Source organism: Crinia signifera, chromosome 8, assembly GCF_055691185.1.
Source record: "Crinia signifera chromosome 8, ASM5569118v1, whole genome shotgun sequence".
Lineage (NCBI taxonomy): Eukaryota > Metazoa > Chordata > Amphibia > Anura > Myobatrachidae > Crinia > Crinia signifera.
The window spans coordinates 20,734,102-20,751,579 of NC_139224.1; the positions used below are offsets into that span (position 1 = coordinate 20,734,102).

The window sequence follows — 17,478 nt, forward strand, 5'->3', positions numbered from 1 at the left end:
AGGAAATGGTGCTGATGATTCAATGTAAATGTATCTATCTCTCATTCCTTTTCCCCCAAAAAATGTAACAGTGTAATGTGGGCTAGGTGACATGAGGAAGATTGCTAGACTATAAGGGAGAGAGGGAGATTGCTGCTATGTCAGGGAGTCTCCTGCAGAATGCAGGAGGGTAGGTAACTATGATGCAACTGTGTAATGTGGGCTAGGTGACATGAGGGAGATTGCTAGACTAATGAGGGAGAGAGGGAGATTGCTGCTATGTCAGGGAGTCTCCCGCAGAATGCAGGAGGGGAGGTAACTATGATGTAATAGTGTAATGTGGGCTAGGTGACATGAGGGAGATTGCTAGACTAATGAGGGAGAGAGGGAGATTGCTGCTATGTCAGGGAGTCTCCGGCAGAATGCAGGAGGGGAGGTAACTATGATGTAAGAGTGTAATGTGGGCAGGGTGACATGAGGGAGATTGCTAGACTAATGAGTGAGAGAGGGAGATTGCTGCTATGTCAGGGAGGGGAGGTAACTATGCTTTATTTGTTTCTTTTGCATCAGTGCATGTTTGAATGTCGTAATGGTGGAACAGGCAGAACCTTCTGTAAATCAGTGGCATGGGTGGTCACAGGTCACTGCCTCATGCACATGGGAAACAGAGGTGGATTTTCCACAGGCAACCTAGGCACCTTCCTAGGGCCCAGTAGGTCCCAAGGGACCCCATATGGTTACTCACTATCAAATGATTTTTCCTCTGTTCGCAGCCGAAAGTCAGCCAGGTCTAACGTTTCAGCCGAACATTCTTCAGCGAATCGGAAGCAGGCAGCGTTTTTATGTGCGAGCCCACCATTTTTGTGGCCACGCCCATGATACGCAGGATGCCCACCCCGGAACACCCCTCTGCCTGGCAAGTGTACATTTCATGGAAAGCCATCGCTGCTGGGGTTTGCACATGCCATTAGCGCCTATGAGCATTTGCAGTCCCCCAACATCAGAGACGGGGCCGAATTCACTGCTCAACAAGCAGCCCCGAATCAGCCCCAATATACATCTGTTTCCACTTTAATGTTATAATAAGGGGTGTGGATCATATTGTCGACCCAACTTAGGTTGACAGTCATTAAGTTGACACCGCTGGGTCGACAGGCAACTAGGTCGACAGGGTTCTAGGTCGACATGGGAGAAGGTCGACATGGGGCAATGTCAACATGGGTTTAGGTCGACAAATGAGTTAGGTCGACGTGACTTTCGGTCGACAGGTTGCGAGGTCGACGCGTTTTTTCCCTTTTTTTACCCGAATGTCGACACGGTCGACATGGACACAGGTGGAAGTCAACCGCAGCCCCTTGTATTGCTTGCTTCACTCGCAATGCTTCGGGCACGGCCCCTCGCTGCGCTCGGCACACTATTTTATTCTCCCACCACGCCCTAGTAGATGGTAGGGCATGAAATACCACCTCTCGGCACATGTCGGCTCAAAAAACAGTGAAAAAACCCACGTCGACCTGTCGACCTAAAACCATGTCGACCTAACGCATTTCTCGACCTAAAACCATGTTGACCTTGTCCCATGTCGACCAAGACACCTGTCCACCTAGAACCCTGTCGACCTAGTTGCCTGTCGACCCAACGGTGTCAACCTAATGGCTGTCGACCTAAGTTGGGTCGACAATACGACGGTATCCCATAATAAGATAATAAACTCTATTTAAGCCATTAGGGGTAAAATACATGACCATAGCACCCTTCCTACAGCACCTGGCATGGAAATAGGAATATATAGAAGATAATAACTGATTACACCAGACAATATGAACAGCACGCCCATGTGTGATGTCACCACAATAGCACTATGTATATATACATGCTTAAGGTGGTGCATGCTCCTATACACTGTACATAGTGATGTAATATCTGTCAGACGCTGGAGTGAAAATCTATGTATTTATGTCTAATGAAGATGAACAGGATGAGTGGTCTGTCCTGGCCCCTAGTGGGCATATATCACATCACATCACCAGTGTGGCAGGGCAGCAGCAGCAGCAGGCAGTGTGAGAGGGATGTCTGAGGAATGCCTTGTACAGCACACAGCTTAGGCTGGGGAGAGCCATTGCCTTGTTCTCATAGTCTCCTCAGCCTATATAAATAACCATGGGAGACTCCATGCTGTAATTACCCCCATCCCCCCCCCCCCCCTTCCCCCACCAGACACAGCAGGAATATTATTATCACTAGCATCATTCCACCAGATGGGAGCAATGATTCATTGCCGTCTCCTGCAGTTTGGATGATATCTGCAGCTGCCTTGTCCATTTATTGCAGAGTCACCAATGCAACTGCCCTGATCAGAAACCGGGTGGCACCTGAGAGCCCTCTGCTTCTTCTTCCCAAATCTGCATTGCCGCGGGAGCGCGCAGAGGCGCGGCGGCGCGCAAGCAGGCAACACAAGGAGCCGACACACAGCAAAGATGGAGTCCCAGCAGCTGCAGGGTGGGATGGAGTCAGCCAAGTCTCTGCCGTTTCTTTAACACCGCTATCTCCTCTCTGCAAATGGCCTGGTTCTGCAGCGTCCCCGCACTGAGCCCCACTCATCCTCAGCTTTGCAATTGCAGGCACCTCTTCCCTCCATCTCATTCTGTCTAAGAGGCAAATGTTGCTCCCGGGGACTCTGTTCTCTCTGATTAGCTGGCTGAGCACCACGATCTGTCTCTCTGCTGGAGTCGTGTACTAGTGCCCAGCTTGGGGTTACCCTCTGCCCCCCTTCCCCCCCACCCCCTACTGCATGCCCAGGCTGAGGGTGCATGGGCAGGAGGACACTCTCCATAAGGACTTTCCATAGGGGGGCTGCAAGAAGGGTCCGCAAGGTTTCTTAGTCTACATTGTGCAGAGGACAACTGAGCCCCAGCCAAGATGTTGCCTTCCCAAGAAGCCTCCAAGATCTACCATGACAATTACATGAGGAACTCCAGAGCCATAGGTGTCCTATGGGCTATCTTCACTATCTGCTTTGCCATCATTAACGTGGTGGTCTTTATCCAACCCTACTGGATAGGGGATAGTGTCAACACACCTAAGCCGGGCTACTTTGGGCTCTTCCACTACTGTGTGGGCAATGGAGCTGCCAACAGAGAGTTCACCTGCAGAGGATCCTTCACAGATTTCAGCACCATCCCCTCTGGAGCCTTCAAAGCGGCCGCGTTCTTCGTGCTGCTGTCCATGGTGCTGATCCTGGGCTGCATCACCTGCTTTGCCCTGTTCTTCTTCTGCAACACGGCCACTGTGTACAAGATCTGCGCTTGGATGCAGCTGTTTGCAGGTAACGTGGGGGGGATTTGGATGCAGCCATGAAAGAATGGGGGCGACCTACTGTATAGATGCAGAGTCTGGCATTTAATGGGTTACACCAGCCACCTCTGCCTGTTTTATGGGTATTACTAATGTCTTTGTATCTATTATTTCACTGCTGTCTACTATTGGTGTCTATAAGTTCTCACTGTATGGGGTTTTTTTTTTTTTTGCTAGAAGTTGAGTTTCCCAAATGTGCTGGTGGGTGACTGATGGGTCTGATAATAGGAGTCTCTTTTGTAGGGTCAATGCCTAGCAACACTGCAAGTTTCCCTGCCCTGTGTCTGGGCATAGTTATTAGTCATACAGCTGTGGATGCAGCAGTAGAATGCTAGATACAGCTTCAGGTGGAGGAATATATAGGAATTAGAAGAGCGGAATGGAATTTAATAACAAGGCATTACCCATCCACTGGGGTGTATGTGGATCCTATTTTAATAAGAGTAGAATAACAGACAGGGAAAAGCCTCTTGGCTGCAGGAGGGAACCTTGGCTAACCTAAAAATAGCACATTGGAGATGTATGTAATACTGTACACGGGGTAATACCTTATGAGGGCTTTGTGTGATATAAAATGCTGTATACTGTAGCATATACAGCAGCACTAATTAATTACAGGCATAGACCCGGTAGGCACCAGTAGGGCTGCTCATATTTTTTTTATCCACATATTTTTTTGGTCTCTGTTATGTAACAAACATGTGAATTTGCAGCAGATTGTACGGCGAAAGAGATTTACTGACTTCATACAGTCCATGCTCTTGAAATATTTCCCATGTGTGGCTCAGGGTTCATATAGAATTCTATTTAGATTTTGATATTCAACTGAATTGTCATCATGATATTCAACAGATTGATACACATTTCAATTGAATCACTTTGATCTATTTCAAGTGTAAGAAAATCAAACTTAAGTGTATATATAGTCTATATTCATTAATAAGTGTCTCTGGTCTTCATTATTGATCAATTGCTTTGTACCATATTTATTGTTCTGCACCCCACTCTCACTTCTCAATATCTGATCTTATTGTGGTTCCCAAACTGTGCGCCTAGGCTCCCTGGGGTGACATTTGTAGGGGTGCCACAGGTTGGTCGTCCAGGACCAATTCAAATTATTTATGATCAATTATTACTGGACAAAACCAGTGCTGGTGGCTGCCAATCATAATAATGTGTACAATCAGAACCAAATCCTACCCTTTACCACATAACTGAACCTAAGAAGCACATATAAACACAATCTACTTAATTTAATATATATTTTTTGGGGCCTAGGGGTGCCGTGGAAAAATTCTGATACTCTAGGGTGCCGTGATTAGAAAAAACCCTGTCTTATACTGTACATTGCAAAAGTTATCATTCCCCAATGGGGATCATTTATTATACAATGCCATTGTTATTTGATCATGCCACTGGCCTTGTTTGTGGGGTGCATAGTACGCCAAGGGTCCCAGATTAGCACCCCAATTTTGCCAGGTAGATACAACTGCCAAGGATACTGTACCTTGCAATTGTGTTAGAATGTTGGTAACTATAGAGAGGATCGGTGTCTTACATTGCAGTTGGATCAAGTACAAAATATAATCATCCTCTCTATATATATTTCTGTGCAAAGACCCAAAGTGCTGTAATGACTCAGACAGAGAATGCATACACACATACATTTTTAATGAACAATTTAAGCAAAAAGTGCATTTACTGCAAATGGAGTTCTAAATGGGAAATCCAGCCTTTCAGCATGAGTCCGTTCAATGGTCTCCACTCCATTTTGTCTGGTTTCTCTATACCATTATAGTATACAGTTGGGAAATGTGAGGATCCAGTAAAGATGAGGATAACGTAGACTCTCAGCAGAAGGGAGGTTGTGTTTATGTCACAGAACAGAATAAAGACAGGCATAACAGAAAGCTGTAAGGGGACAAACAAAGGTCTGAAATCCAACAGAAGGCAGAGTGAGGGGCACGGCAATTGTGCCAAGTACAAAACGCTCAGCAACAGCTGCCAGAGTTTTACTGTTTACAGTCTTCGTTCCTCTCCTCTATTGAAGAAAAGCATCATGGGATTCATAATTCAACAAGTGACAAGGAACACAGGATCCCTAGATCAAAACAGTTTTAAACTTCGAAATATAGTCGGCTTTGGGGTTGACCTTAAATAAAGGTACTATAAGGGCGAGGCCCGTGGTAATATGAGGGTGAGGCCCGTGGTAATATAAGGGTGTTGCCCGTGATATGCTTTTGTAATGGAAGCAATAGCAGCCTTCATTACTCCTAAATCAACCCAGGTTTTCCCATAAAATACACATTTTAGTCCATGTATTAAAATGCACAATGTGTCGTTACCCTACTGCAGGGGTGGCCAAACCTGCCCTCAAGATCTACCAACAGTGCATGTTTTCCAGGCAACCTGTGGATCTATAGTAGGAATGAATGCAGCAGGTTTTAAAATGTGACAGTTAGTAATGACTACAGCTGTGCACCAGCTAGGTGGTCTGGGGAATGTGACAGTTAGTAATGACTACAGCTGTGCACCAGCTAGGTGATCTGGGGAATGTGACAGTTAGTAATGACTACAGCTGTGCACCAGCTAGGTGATCTGGAAAATGTGGACCGCTGGTAGATCTCGAGGACCGGTTTGACCACCCCTGTCCTACTGTGTGTGTGTGAGGCTGATGTCAGAACTACACGCATTTCACCGCTCTAGTTTTTGGGGCTTCACTCAATTAAATCAACCCATCATTATGAATATTACCTTTTTGCAACTCGGGGGGTATTCAATCCCGTGTTCCGACTGTCGGTACATCCTGACAGTCGGGACCCTGGCCCGTTTTTGGTCCACTTGTCAGTTTATCTGCAGGTGGGATTCAATGTCCCGCCCGCCAATCGTCTAAAAGAGGCATGTCTGCGAAAACGGCCCTGGATTGTTGAGATCCGCCCTTGATCTCGTCAATCCACAGCTGTTTTTGGCTAAACGGGCATGATTGCTTTTAAAGTCGGGTCCGTTCTGATGAGCTGCCTGTTCATTGCGGTCGAGAACAACAGCACTGAATAGGCGCCCGCCGCTATTTGCCCTGACGGAAATAACGTTGGGGATTGAATATTCCCTTAATCTGACTCATGAGGACATTTTGGCAAATCACAGATATCTATGTATTTCTTCTACAGAAAGAACTATTTGTAATCACTTACACTGAATGGTGAGAGGGAGATTAAAGGGGTGCATACAACTGCGATGTATTGGGGCAATCCCCTGATGGTGGTGTTGGGGGGAACAGGGATATGAAAGATGTCTAAAAATACCATATTGGGACTTTTTTTACATACTTTATGTCTCCAATTCACCAACGGATTGCCGCTCATCGATGGGCGCATCCAGACTGCAGATCACCCCTTTATTTTCTGAGCCCAATAGTAGAGCTTATCCATCATTTACACATATGCCACATTTAGCATCCTCAGACGCTGGAATACCGCTTTGTGCATCTTAAGACACCACCACCGGACGGACAATCAAAACTTGCATGGGCCCAATGGCAACTGTAGGTTATCTAGCTAAAATCTGACCCCTTCTATCAGCGAATCTGTGTCCCTATTAACAACCGGTATCAGCAACACTCTCTCATAAGACACTAAATCTTAATGTGTCTTATTATTCTCCCCTGTGACTGACTGATAATTAGGCCTCATCTTCAGGGCTAGAGTAAGTGCATGAGTTAAGCATAGGAATGGCCATTATACCCCATCAAAGGGTCTATAATTGATTGTCTACATTGATGGTACTATTGGTGGTTCATTTCAATGGCAGGATATTATTGATGAGCAATCATCAGTGGATTACCCCATCACCACCAAACGTGCAGTGGCTCCAACTGGCTGGGAGGAGGGACAAAGTGGGCCAATAAGGGAAGGGGGTGGACCTATGCAGGTCTTTTTGGGTGGACAGGGCTACGCATATGTCCCAGTATCAGCTTTGCTCTCTGTCATAGATGGGGAGAATCTCTAGAACAGTACTTACATAAGAGGACACTTACTGTACATCTTCTAGACCACAGGTTCTGATACTCTGTCCTTAGGACCCCACATAGTTCATGTCTTTTTCAGGTCACCTGGGGATTTAAAAAATGTGATAGTTGGTAATACACAGTGCTCTTGAAGGATGACCTGGAAAACGTGACCTTTGTTCGGTGCTGATGCCCGAGTTTGGCCTCCCCTGGTCATTAGAACAAGCATATCAGTCCCTGGTCCTTTACATAACTGATATGAAAATTATTTGAAAATCAAGGGGAAAGTTTGTACTAGGGGGGTGATTCAGATTTGGTCGCTCCCCCCCCGTGCGTTCACACGGGGTAGCGATGTTTAGTGCATGCCCATAAGCAATTATGCACATGTGCAGGTGCTTGGCATGAGCTGGCACAGCGAATGGGTTATTTGCCATCCCATTCACACCTAGCAGTGCAGGCGGGGGGTGTGGGGTGGCGGCGACAGGCTGCACCCATGGGGACGCCCAGTGCTTCATGGCATTCCCATGAAACTGTTGGGCGTTCCCCTGCTAATGCAGCCATGACGCGGGTGCGGGGAGCGGGCAGCTGATGTCACCGGATTTCAGTTGCCCGCCCTCTTCCCGTACAGGTAGCCCGCGGATCTAAGACACCAGAGAGTCTCTTAAATTTGTGTCCACCTTATAAATCATTTGATGATTGGAATGATTTCCTCCACGCATGGATGTCTATGCTAAAGATCCATTCGCACCCATGCGGGGGAACTCGGCGTGCGAGGGAGGGGCCGGCGTTCACGCAGGCGGCGTTTCAAGCACGCGCAAAGCTGCAAATTGCGCAGCTCTGAGTGTGACTTAGAAAAACCTCGTAGGTCCCTGCTCCCTCTTTTATTTACATGTCTTTGGTGTCTGATGAGTTAAACTGCCGCTCGCCTCAGATGTCTCTACTGTAACACACAATCCAGGCCTAGTAACAGCTAGACGCAATCGCTACCTATCCGAACACTTTTGTTGGCACCTTATGAATCATAGAGGTGTTTACAAATGCAGATTTAATTACATCTTCTCAGATAGAAAGACGCAGCTTTCAGAGGGAAGCAGCAGACACTGATTATCACCGTTATGAGATGATCAGTTCCTTATTCGTGCTGGATCGTTAGTCACACTGAGATGTCTCCTGGTTGATGCTTTATACTGATGGGTTTGCCTATACACTGGGTGGGTGTGTGTGAGGGGGGGCGGGGTTATTTTGTGGGCCGGTGGACAAGTGACATCACTGAGGCACGAGGCCAAATAACAAAGCAGGACATGCTGGGATGCGTAGTTCAACAACAGCTGGAGGGCCAAAGGTTCCCCATCCCTGCTGTAGATGGTCCATAGTATAGGCTGTATCAAACCTATTTAAATAATATAAATAAGTGGTCAGGAAAAGGTTAAACATACCATAACAAATAAATACACAAACATTTTATAAGCACACATTCTCCCACCTCATGGTAAGTCTCCTGTCTCTTCTTCCTGGTAGCTGCTCTCTGGTCCAGTGCCCTGACTGAGGACTCAGGGGTAGATTTATGAAGCAGTGATAAGGGAGGAGAAGTGATACAGTGGCTGGTAATTTGTCACCGGCCAATCAGCTCCTATTTAAACCCAGTCTGTAACTTAACAGTCAGAAGCTGATTGGCCAGTGATAAAGTACCAGGCACTTTATCACTTCTCCTCCCTTATCACTGCTTCATAAATCTACCCCTCAGATCCACACACACAGCAATCTTGGGAGAATGCACTGGGCATGTGCAGCAGCTCTGCTCTGTCCCTTACACTGCATGATGTGGTGGCAGCTCTTGTAATCATACCATATACCATTACTATTGTCATCGTTCGAGCCACTTGCCAAGAGGAGGGGATTTCTGAGCAACCAGAAACCCCCCTGCATTTGCCTATGACAAAAGCAATGTGGCCTAGTTCTTTGCCTGGCCTAAAAATGAGGACTTGTTGGTGCTCATATTGGTGGTAGTATACGGACGGCTGACAGACAATATCTAGGTCAAAAATATATGGTCTACATACCTATGGTCAACATTGTCAAGGGTCAACACAAACAGTCTGTCAACATGGCTAAGGGGACATGAGTTTTATTTGACTTTTTCGTACTTTACCATGCACATAGATTTGGAACGGTAACTGTCCCAGACTCATGTGTCGACATTGACACCCAAAAAAGTGGGGGAAAAAAACATACGTCAACCTTTTCCTGTGTTGACCTTTTCCATGTCAGACTTTTGCTTAAGATGACCTTTTCCAGTAGGTCAAAGGTCAACAGTATGCATGTTGACCTTTTTGGGTTGACCAAGACATTGTCAACCTGCTATACCACATGCCTCCTGCGTTCCCATTTCTCCGTCACAGGCACAGTTGAGTGAATCAGTGAGCCTGGCACTGTCGGAGAGAAGGCTTCTCCTGGATTACAGCTAGATCTACCAGATATATGGGGCCTAGTGCAGGGGACACACGCAAGGTCCCCCGTCTGCCAGCCAGTGGATGCAGAGGTGCATCATATCATGGAGGACTGCTACCAGTCTAGCCGTCTGAATGGAATACTGTTAAAAAAGGTCCCTCCCAAAATGGCCGCCACCTCATAGGAGACACCTGTGAAGGATGCTAGAGGAGACGGACATTTTGGATTGGAGATTTACTAAAGACTAGGTAGTGTGGCATACTTTGTAAGGTACATAACTGTGTGAGGCATAATATGGGGCTAGGGGCATAATTGTGTTTGGCAAAATATGGTATATGGGGTATTATTGAGTGAAGCATTATATGGTTTTAGTGATGCATAATATGGGGCAAGGGGAATTACTGTGTGTGCTATAATATGGTATCAGGGGTATTACTGAGTAAAGCATAATATGGTGCTAGGGGCATTAATGTGTGTGACATAATATGGTGTAAGAGCACTATTGAGTTGGAGTAATGTTGGGTACTCTTTACCTAGAAGGGCGCCAGCGATTGGAATCGCGGGCGTCGGGGGTAAAATCGCGGATATCGCGGGTAAATCGCGGGTACATAAAAATCTGCTGCCCGCGATGACCGCGATTTTCCCATAGGGAACAAGTTTAAAAAGGCTGATTGACCGCGATTTTCATGTAAAATGCCTCAATGCCCGCGATTTGGCCATAGGAATCAATGTAAAATGGGCTACAGAGCCCAAATAGGCACAATTAACCCTTAAATGTCCCCCCAAATTTTTAACGCCACCCCACGATCCACGCCAACCCGAAGCGTGGCGAGCGCAGCGAGCCCGCGAGGGGCGGCGGTACGCGTCCTCCGACCTTTTCATGCCCTACTATCCACGTCGGCGTGGAGTTGAGAATAGAATAGTGTGGCGAGCGCAGCGAGCCACCGAGCCCGAAGCGTGGCGAGCGCAGCGAGCCCCGCGAGGGGACGCGGATACCTTCACAGGTAAACGCGTCCCTTCGCGGACTTCACAGGTGTCCGCGTGGCCACGGACACCTGTGAAGCCCGCGAGGGGACGCGTTTACCTGTGAAGGTATCCGCGTCTCCTCGCGGGGCTCGCTGCGCTCGCCACGCTTCGGGCTCGGTGGCTCGCTGCGCTCGCCACACTATTCTATTCTCAACTCCACGCCGACGTGGATAGTAGGGCATGAAAAGGTCGGAGGACGCGTACCGCCGCCCCTCGCGGGCTCGCTGCGCTCGCCACGCTTCGGGTTGGCGTGGATCGTGGGGTGGCGTTAAAAATTTGGGGGGACATTTAAGGGTTAATTGTGCCTATTTGGGCTCTGTAGCCCATTTAACATTGATTCCTATGGCCACATCGGGTCCATTGAGGCATTTAACAGTAAAATCGCGTCGGTCGGGCCATTTAACATTGATTCCTATGGGAAATCGGGTGCATCGCGTCGCGGGCATCGCGGGTACATTTATGGCCGGCCGCAACGCGACCGACGCGATTTCCATGTTTAACATGGGTTTCAATGGGAAATCGCGGGCATCGCGTCGGTCGCGTCGCGGCCAGACATAAATGTACCCGCGATCACCACGACGGGCGCCCTTCTAGGTAAAGAGTACCTAATGTTGTTTTTTTTCCTGCAAAACCACACCCATTCCAACAAGATCAGCCCCTTGTTATGAGACCACGCCCCTTTCGAGAGGCCCACACAAATACTTGATTGTTACAATGTCTATGCCATTATCACTAGGAGCCAAATTGTCTAGACATGGCCCTGTGGGCACCTCTTTAAAGGCAAAAAAGTCAGAATGATTTATCCAAGAAAAGAGACATCCCTTTCAAGATTCACATATGGGGATGGATCAAGAGAGATAAAGTGCAGAAGTTGCCCATAACAACCAATCAGCTTCTGCCATTTTATAGCCTTTGCTAGATAAATGACAGCTACAAGCTGATTGGTTTCTATGCATTAGGCCACACCTCTGATTACTCAGGCCAGGCCTCAACACTGTCCCTACGGCAACAGTAAGACCAGGCAGATGGGTCTATGATTTCAGTTTCAACTGTATTCGATTATTCTGTTTAATCAATTATAGATTATTTAATAAAAATGTTTCTTAATAAATGTGAGATTTAGCTCATTATCTTAATATGGGGCTAGGGGCATAATTGTGTTTGGCAAAATATGGTATATGGGGTATTATTGAGTGAAGCATTATATGGTTTTAGTGATGCATAATATGGGGCAAGGGGAATTACTGTGTGTGCTATAATATGGTATCAGGGGTATTACTGAGTAAAGCATAATATGGTGCTAGGGGCATTAATGTGTGTGACATAATATGGTGTAAGAGCACTATTGAGTTGGAGTAATGTTGGGTACTCTTTACCTAGAAGGGCGCCAGCGATTGGAATCGCGGGCGTCGGGGGTAAAATCGCGGTCATCGCGGATATCGCGGGTAAATCGCGGGTACATAAAAATCTGCTGCCCGCGATGACCGCGATTTTCCCATAGGGAACAAGTTTAAAAAGGCTGATTGACCGCGATTTTCATGTAAAATGCCTCAATGCCCGCGATTTGGCCATAGGAATCAATGTAAAATGGGCTACAGAGCCCAAATAGGCACAATTAACCCTTAAATGTCCCCCCAAATTTTTAACGCCACCCCACGATCCACGCCAACCCGAAGCGTGGCGAGCGCAGCGAGCCCGCGAGGGGCGGCGGTACGCGTCCTCCGACCTTTTCATGCCCTACTATCCACGTCGGCGTGGAGTTGAGAATAGAATAGTGTGGCGAGCGCAGCGAGCCACCGAGCCCGAAGCGTGGCGAGCGCAGCGAGCCCCGCGAGGGGACGCGGATACCTTCACAGGTAAACGCGTCCCTTCGCGGACTTCACAGGTGTCCGCGTGGCCACGGACACCTGTGAAGCCCGCGAGGGGACGCGTTTACCTGTGAAGGTATCCGCGTCCCCTCGCGGGGCTCGCTGCGCTCGCCACGCTTCGGGCTCGGTGGCTCGCTGCGCTCGCCACACTATTCTATTCTCAACTCCACGCCGACGTGGATAGTAGGGCATGAAAAGGTCGGAGGACGCGTACCGCCGCCCCTCGCGGGCTCGCTGCGCTCGCCACGCTTCGGGTTGGCGTGGATCGTGGGGTGGCGTTAAAAATTTGGGGGGACATTTAAGGGTTAATTGTGCCTATTTGGGCTCTGTAGCCCATTTAACATTGATTCCTATGGCCACATCGGGTCCATTGAGGCATTTAACAGTAAAATCGCGTCGGTCGGGCCATTTAACATTGATTCCTATGGGAAATCGGGTGCATCGCGTCGCGGGCATCGCGGGTACATTTATGGCCGGCCGCAACGCGACCGACGCGATTTCCATGTTTAACATGGGTTTCAATGGGAAATCGCGGGCATCGCGTCGGTCGCGTCGCGGCCAGACATAAATGTACCCGCGATCACCACGACGGGCGCCCTTCTAGGTAAAGAGTACCTAATGTTGTTTTTTTTCCTGCAAAACCACACCCATTCCAACAAGATCAGCCCCTTGTTATGAGACCACGCCCCTTTCGAGAGGCCCACACAAATACTTGATTGTTACAATGTCTATGCCATTATCACTAGGAGCCAAATTGTCTAGACATGGCCCTGTGGGCACCTCTTTAAAGGCAAAAAAGTCAGAATGATTTATCCAAGAAAAGAGACATCCCTTTCAAGATTCACATATGGGGATGGATCAAGAGAGATAAAGTGCAGAAGTTGCCCATAACAACCAATCAGCTTCTGCCATTTTATAGCCTTTGCTAGATAAATGACAGCTACAAGCTGATTGGTTTCTATGCATTAGGCCACACCTCTGATTACTCAGGCCAGGCCTCAACACTGTCCCTACGGCAACAGTAAGACCAGGCAGATGGGTCTATGATTTCAGTTTCAACTGTATTCGATTATTCTGTTTAATCAATTATAGATTATTTAATAAAAATGTTTCTTAATAAATGTGAGATTTAGCTCATTATCTTAATATGGGGCTAGGGGCATAATTGTGTTTGGCAAAATATGGTATATGGGGTATTATTGAGTGAAGCATTATATGGTTTTAGTGATGCATAATATGGGGCAAGGGGAATTACTGTGTGTGCTATAATATGGTATCAGGGGTATTACTGAGTAAAGCATAATATGGTGCTAGGGGCATTAATGTGTGTGACATAATATGGTGTAAGAGCACTATTGAGTTGGAGTAATGTTGGGTACTCTTTACCTAGAAGGGCGCCAGCGATTGGAATCGCGGGCGTCGGGGGTAAAATCGCGGTCATCGCGGATATCGCGGGTAAATCGCGGGTACATAAAAATCTGCTGCCCGCGATGACCGCGATTTTCCCATAGGGAACAAGTTTAAAAAGGCTGATTGACCGCGATTTTCATGTAAAATGCCTCAATGCCCGCGATTTGGCCATAGGAATCAATGTAAAATGGGCTACAGAGCCCAAATAGGCACAATTAACCCTTAAATGTCCCCCCAAATTTTTAACGCCACCCCACGATCCACGCCAACCCGAAGCGTGGCGAGCGCAGCGAGCCCGCGAGGGGCGGCGGTACGCGTCCTCCGACCTTTTCATGCCCTACTATCCACGTCGGCGTGGAGTTGAGAATAGAATAGTGTGGCGAGCGCAGCGAGCCACCGAGCCCGAAGCGTGGCGAGCGCAGCGAGCCCCGCGAGGGGACGCGGATACCTTCACAGGTAAACGCGTCCCTTCGCGGACTTCACAGGTGTCCGCGTGGCCACGGACACCTGTGAAGCCCGCGAGGGGACGCGTTTACCTGTGAAGGTATCCGCGTCCCCTCGCGGGGCTCGCTGCGCTCGCCACGCTTCGGGCTCGGTGGCTCGCTGCGCTCGCCACACTATTCTATTCTCAACTCCACGCCGACGTGGATAGTAGGGCATGAAAAGGTCGGAGGACGCGTACCGCCGCCCCTCGCGGGCTCGCTGCGCTCGCCACGCTTCGGGTTGGCGTGGATCGTGGGGTGGCGTTAAAAATTTGGGGGGACATTTAAGGGTTAATTGTGCCTATTTGGGCTCTGTAGCCCATTTAACATTGATTCCTATGGCCACATCGGGTCCATTGAGGCATTTAACAGTAAAATCGCGTCGGTCGGGCCATTTAACATTGATTCCTATGGGAAATCGGGTGCATCGCGTCGCGGGCATCGCGGGTACATTTATGGCCGGCCGCGACGCGACCGACGCGATTTCCATGTTTAACATGGGTTTCAATGGGAAATCGCGGGCATCGCGTCGGTCGCGTCGCGGCCAGACATAAATGTACCCGCGATCACCACGACGGGCGCCCTTCTAGGTAAAGAGTACCTAATGTTGTTTTTTTTCCTGCAAAACCACACCCATTCCAACAAGATCAGCCCCTTGTTATGAGACCACGCCCCTTTCGAGAGGCCCACACAAATACTTGATTGTTACAATGTCTATGCCATTATCACTAGGAGCCAAATTGTCTAGACATGGCCCTGTGGGCACCTCTTTAAAGGCAAAAAAGTCAGAATGATTTATCCAAGAAAAGAGACATCCCTTTCAAGATTCACGCGTGGCCACGGACACCTGTGAAGCCCGCGAGGGGACGCGTTTACCTGTGAAGGTATCCGCGTCCCCTCGCGGGGCTCGCTGCGCTCGCCACGCTTCGGGTTTGGTGGCTCGCTGCGCTCGCCACACTATTCTATTCTCAACTCCACGCCGACGTGGATAGTAGGGCATGAAAAGGTCGGAGGACGCGTACCGCCGCCCCTCGCGGGCTCGCTGCGCTCGCCACGCTTCGGGTTGGCGTGGATCGTGGGGTGGCGTTAAAAATTTGGGGGGACATTTAAGGGTTAATTGTGCCTATTTGGGCTCTGTAGCCCATTTAACATTGATTCCTATGGCCACATCGGGTCCATTGAGGCATTTAACAGTAAAATCGCGTCGGTCGGGCCATTTAACATTGATTCCTATGGGAAATCGGGTGCATCGCGTCGCGGGCATCGCGGGTACATTTATGGCCGGCCGCGACGCGACCGACGCGATTTCCATGTTTAACATGGGTTTCAATGGGAAATCGCGGGCATCGCGTCGGTCGCGTCGCGGCCAGACATAAATGTACCCGCGATCACCACGACGGGCGCCCTTCTAGGTAAAGAGTACCTAATGTTGTTTTTTTTCCTGCAAAACCACACCCATTCCAACAAGATCAGCCCCTTGTTATGAGACCACGCCCCTTTCGAGAGGCCCACACAAATACTTGATTGTTACAATGTCTATGCCATTATCACTAGGAGCCAAATTGTCTAGACATGGCCCTGTGGGCACCTCTTTAAAGGCAAAAAAGTCAGAATGATTTATCCAAGAAAAGAGACATCCCTTTCAAGATTCACATATGGGGATGGATCAAGAGAGATAAAGTGCAGAAGTTGCCCATAACAACCAATCAGCTTCTGCCATTTTATAGCCTTTGCTAGATAAATGACAGCTACAAGCTGATTGGTTTCTATGCATTAGGCCACACCTCTGATTACTCAGGCCAGGCCTCAACACTGTCCCTACGGCAACAGTAAGACCAGGCAGATGGGTCTATAATTTCAGTTTCAACTGTATTCGATTATTCTGTTTAATCAATTATAGATTATTTAATAAAAATGTTTCTTAATAAATGTGAGATTTAGCTCATTATCTTAATATGGGGCTAGGGGCATAATTGTGTTTGGCAAAATATGGTATATGGGGTATTATTGAGTGAAGCATTATATGGTTTTAGTGATGCATAATATGGGGCAAGGGGAATTACTGTGTGTGCTATAATATGGTATCAGGGGTATTACTGAGTAAAGCATAATATGGTGCTAGGGGCATTAATGTGTGTGACATAATATGGTGTAAGAGCACTATTGAGTTGGAGTAATGTTGGGTACTCTTTACCTAGAAGGGCGCCAGCGATTGGAATCGCGGGCGTCGGGGGTAAAATCGCGGTCATCGCGGATATCGCGGGTAAATCGCGGGTACATAAAAATCTGCTGCCCGCGATGACCGCGATTTTCCCATAGGGAACAAGTTTAAAAAGGCTGATTGACCGCGATTTTCATGTAAAATGCCTCAATGCCCGCGATTTGGCCATAGGAATCAATGTAAAATGGGCTACAGAGCCCAAATAGGCACAATTAACCCTTAAATGTCCCCCCAAATTTTTAACGCCACCCCACGATCCACGCCAACCCGAAGCGTGGCGAGCGCAGCGAGCCCGCGAGGGGCGGCGGTACGCGTCCTCCGACCTTTTCATGCCCTACTATCCACGTCGGCGTGGAGTTGAGAATAGAATAGTGTGGCGAGCGCAGCGAGCCACCGAGCCCGAAGCGTGGCGAGCGCAGCGAGCCCCGCGAGGGGACGCGGATACCTTCACAGGTAAACGCGTCCCTTCGCGGACTTCACAGGTGTCCGCGTGGCCACGGACACCTGTGAAGCCCGCGAGGGGACGCGTTTACCTGTGAAGGTATCCGCGTCCCCTCGCGGGGCTCGCTGCGCTCGCCACGCTTCGGGCTCGGTGGCTCGCTGCGCTCGCCACACTATTCTATTCTCAACTCCACGCCGACGTGGATAGTAGGGCATGAAAAGGTCGGAGGACGCGTACCGCCGCCC

At 48.6% G+C, this 17,478-nt stretch overlaps 1 protein-coding gene and 1 long non-coding RNA gene across 3 annotated transcripts in view; one reads left to right on the top strand and one right to left on the bottom strand.

Moving 5' to 3' along the window:
* The first annotated feature begins 2,009 nt into the window (after positions 1-2,009).
* LHFPL4 (LHFPL tetraspan subfamily member 4) overlaps positions 2,010-17,478 on the top strand; it is a 129,771-nt gene continuing 114,302 nt past the window's right edge. Inside the window, exon 1 of the mRNA XM_083155955.1 lies at positions 2,010-3,304. Coding sequence (XP_083012081.1) covers positions 2,899-3,304 — 406 coding nt within the window. The 5' untranslated portion in view covers positions 2,010-2,898. The remainder of the gene's footprint in view (positions 3,305-17,478) is intronic.
* The window catches only part of LOC146025848 (uncharacterized), a 28,586-nt gene continuing 16,105 nt past the window's right edge, over positions 4,998-17,478 (bottom strand). The window contains exons 2-3 of one of the 2 annotated variants that reach the window (XR_014454304.1): positions 7,351-7,441; positions 4,998-5,244 (exon numbers count right to left, since the gene is read on the bottom strand). This is a non-coding gene — a long non-coding RNA (uncharacterized LOC146025848). Of the gene's footprint in view, positions 5,435-7,350; positions 7,442-17,478 lie in introns of both variants that reach the window. The other variant, XR_014454303.1, reaches the window with a different exon arrangement.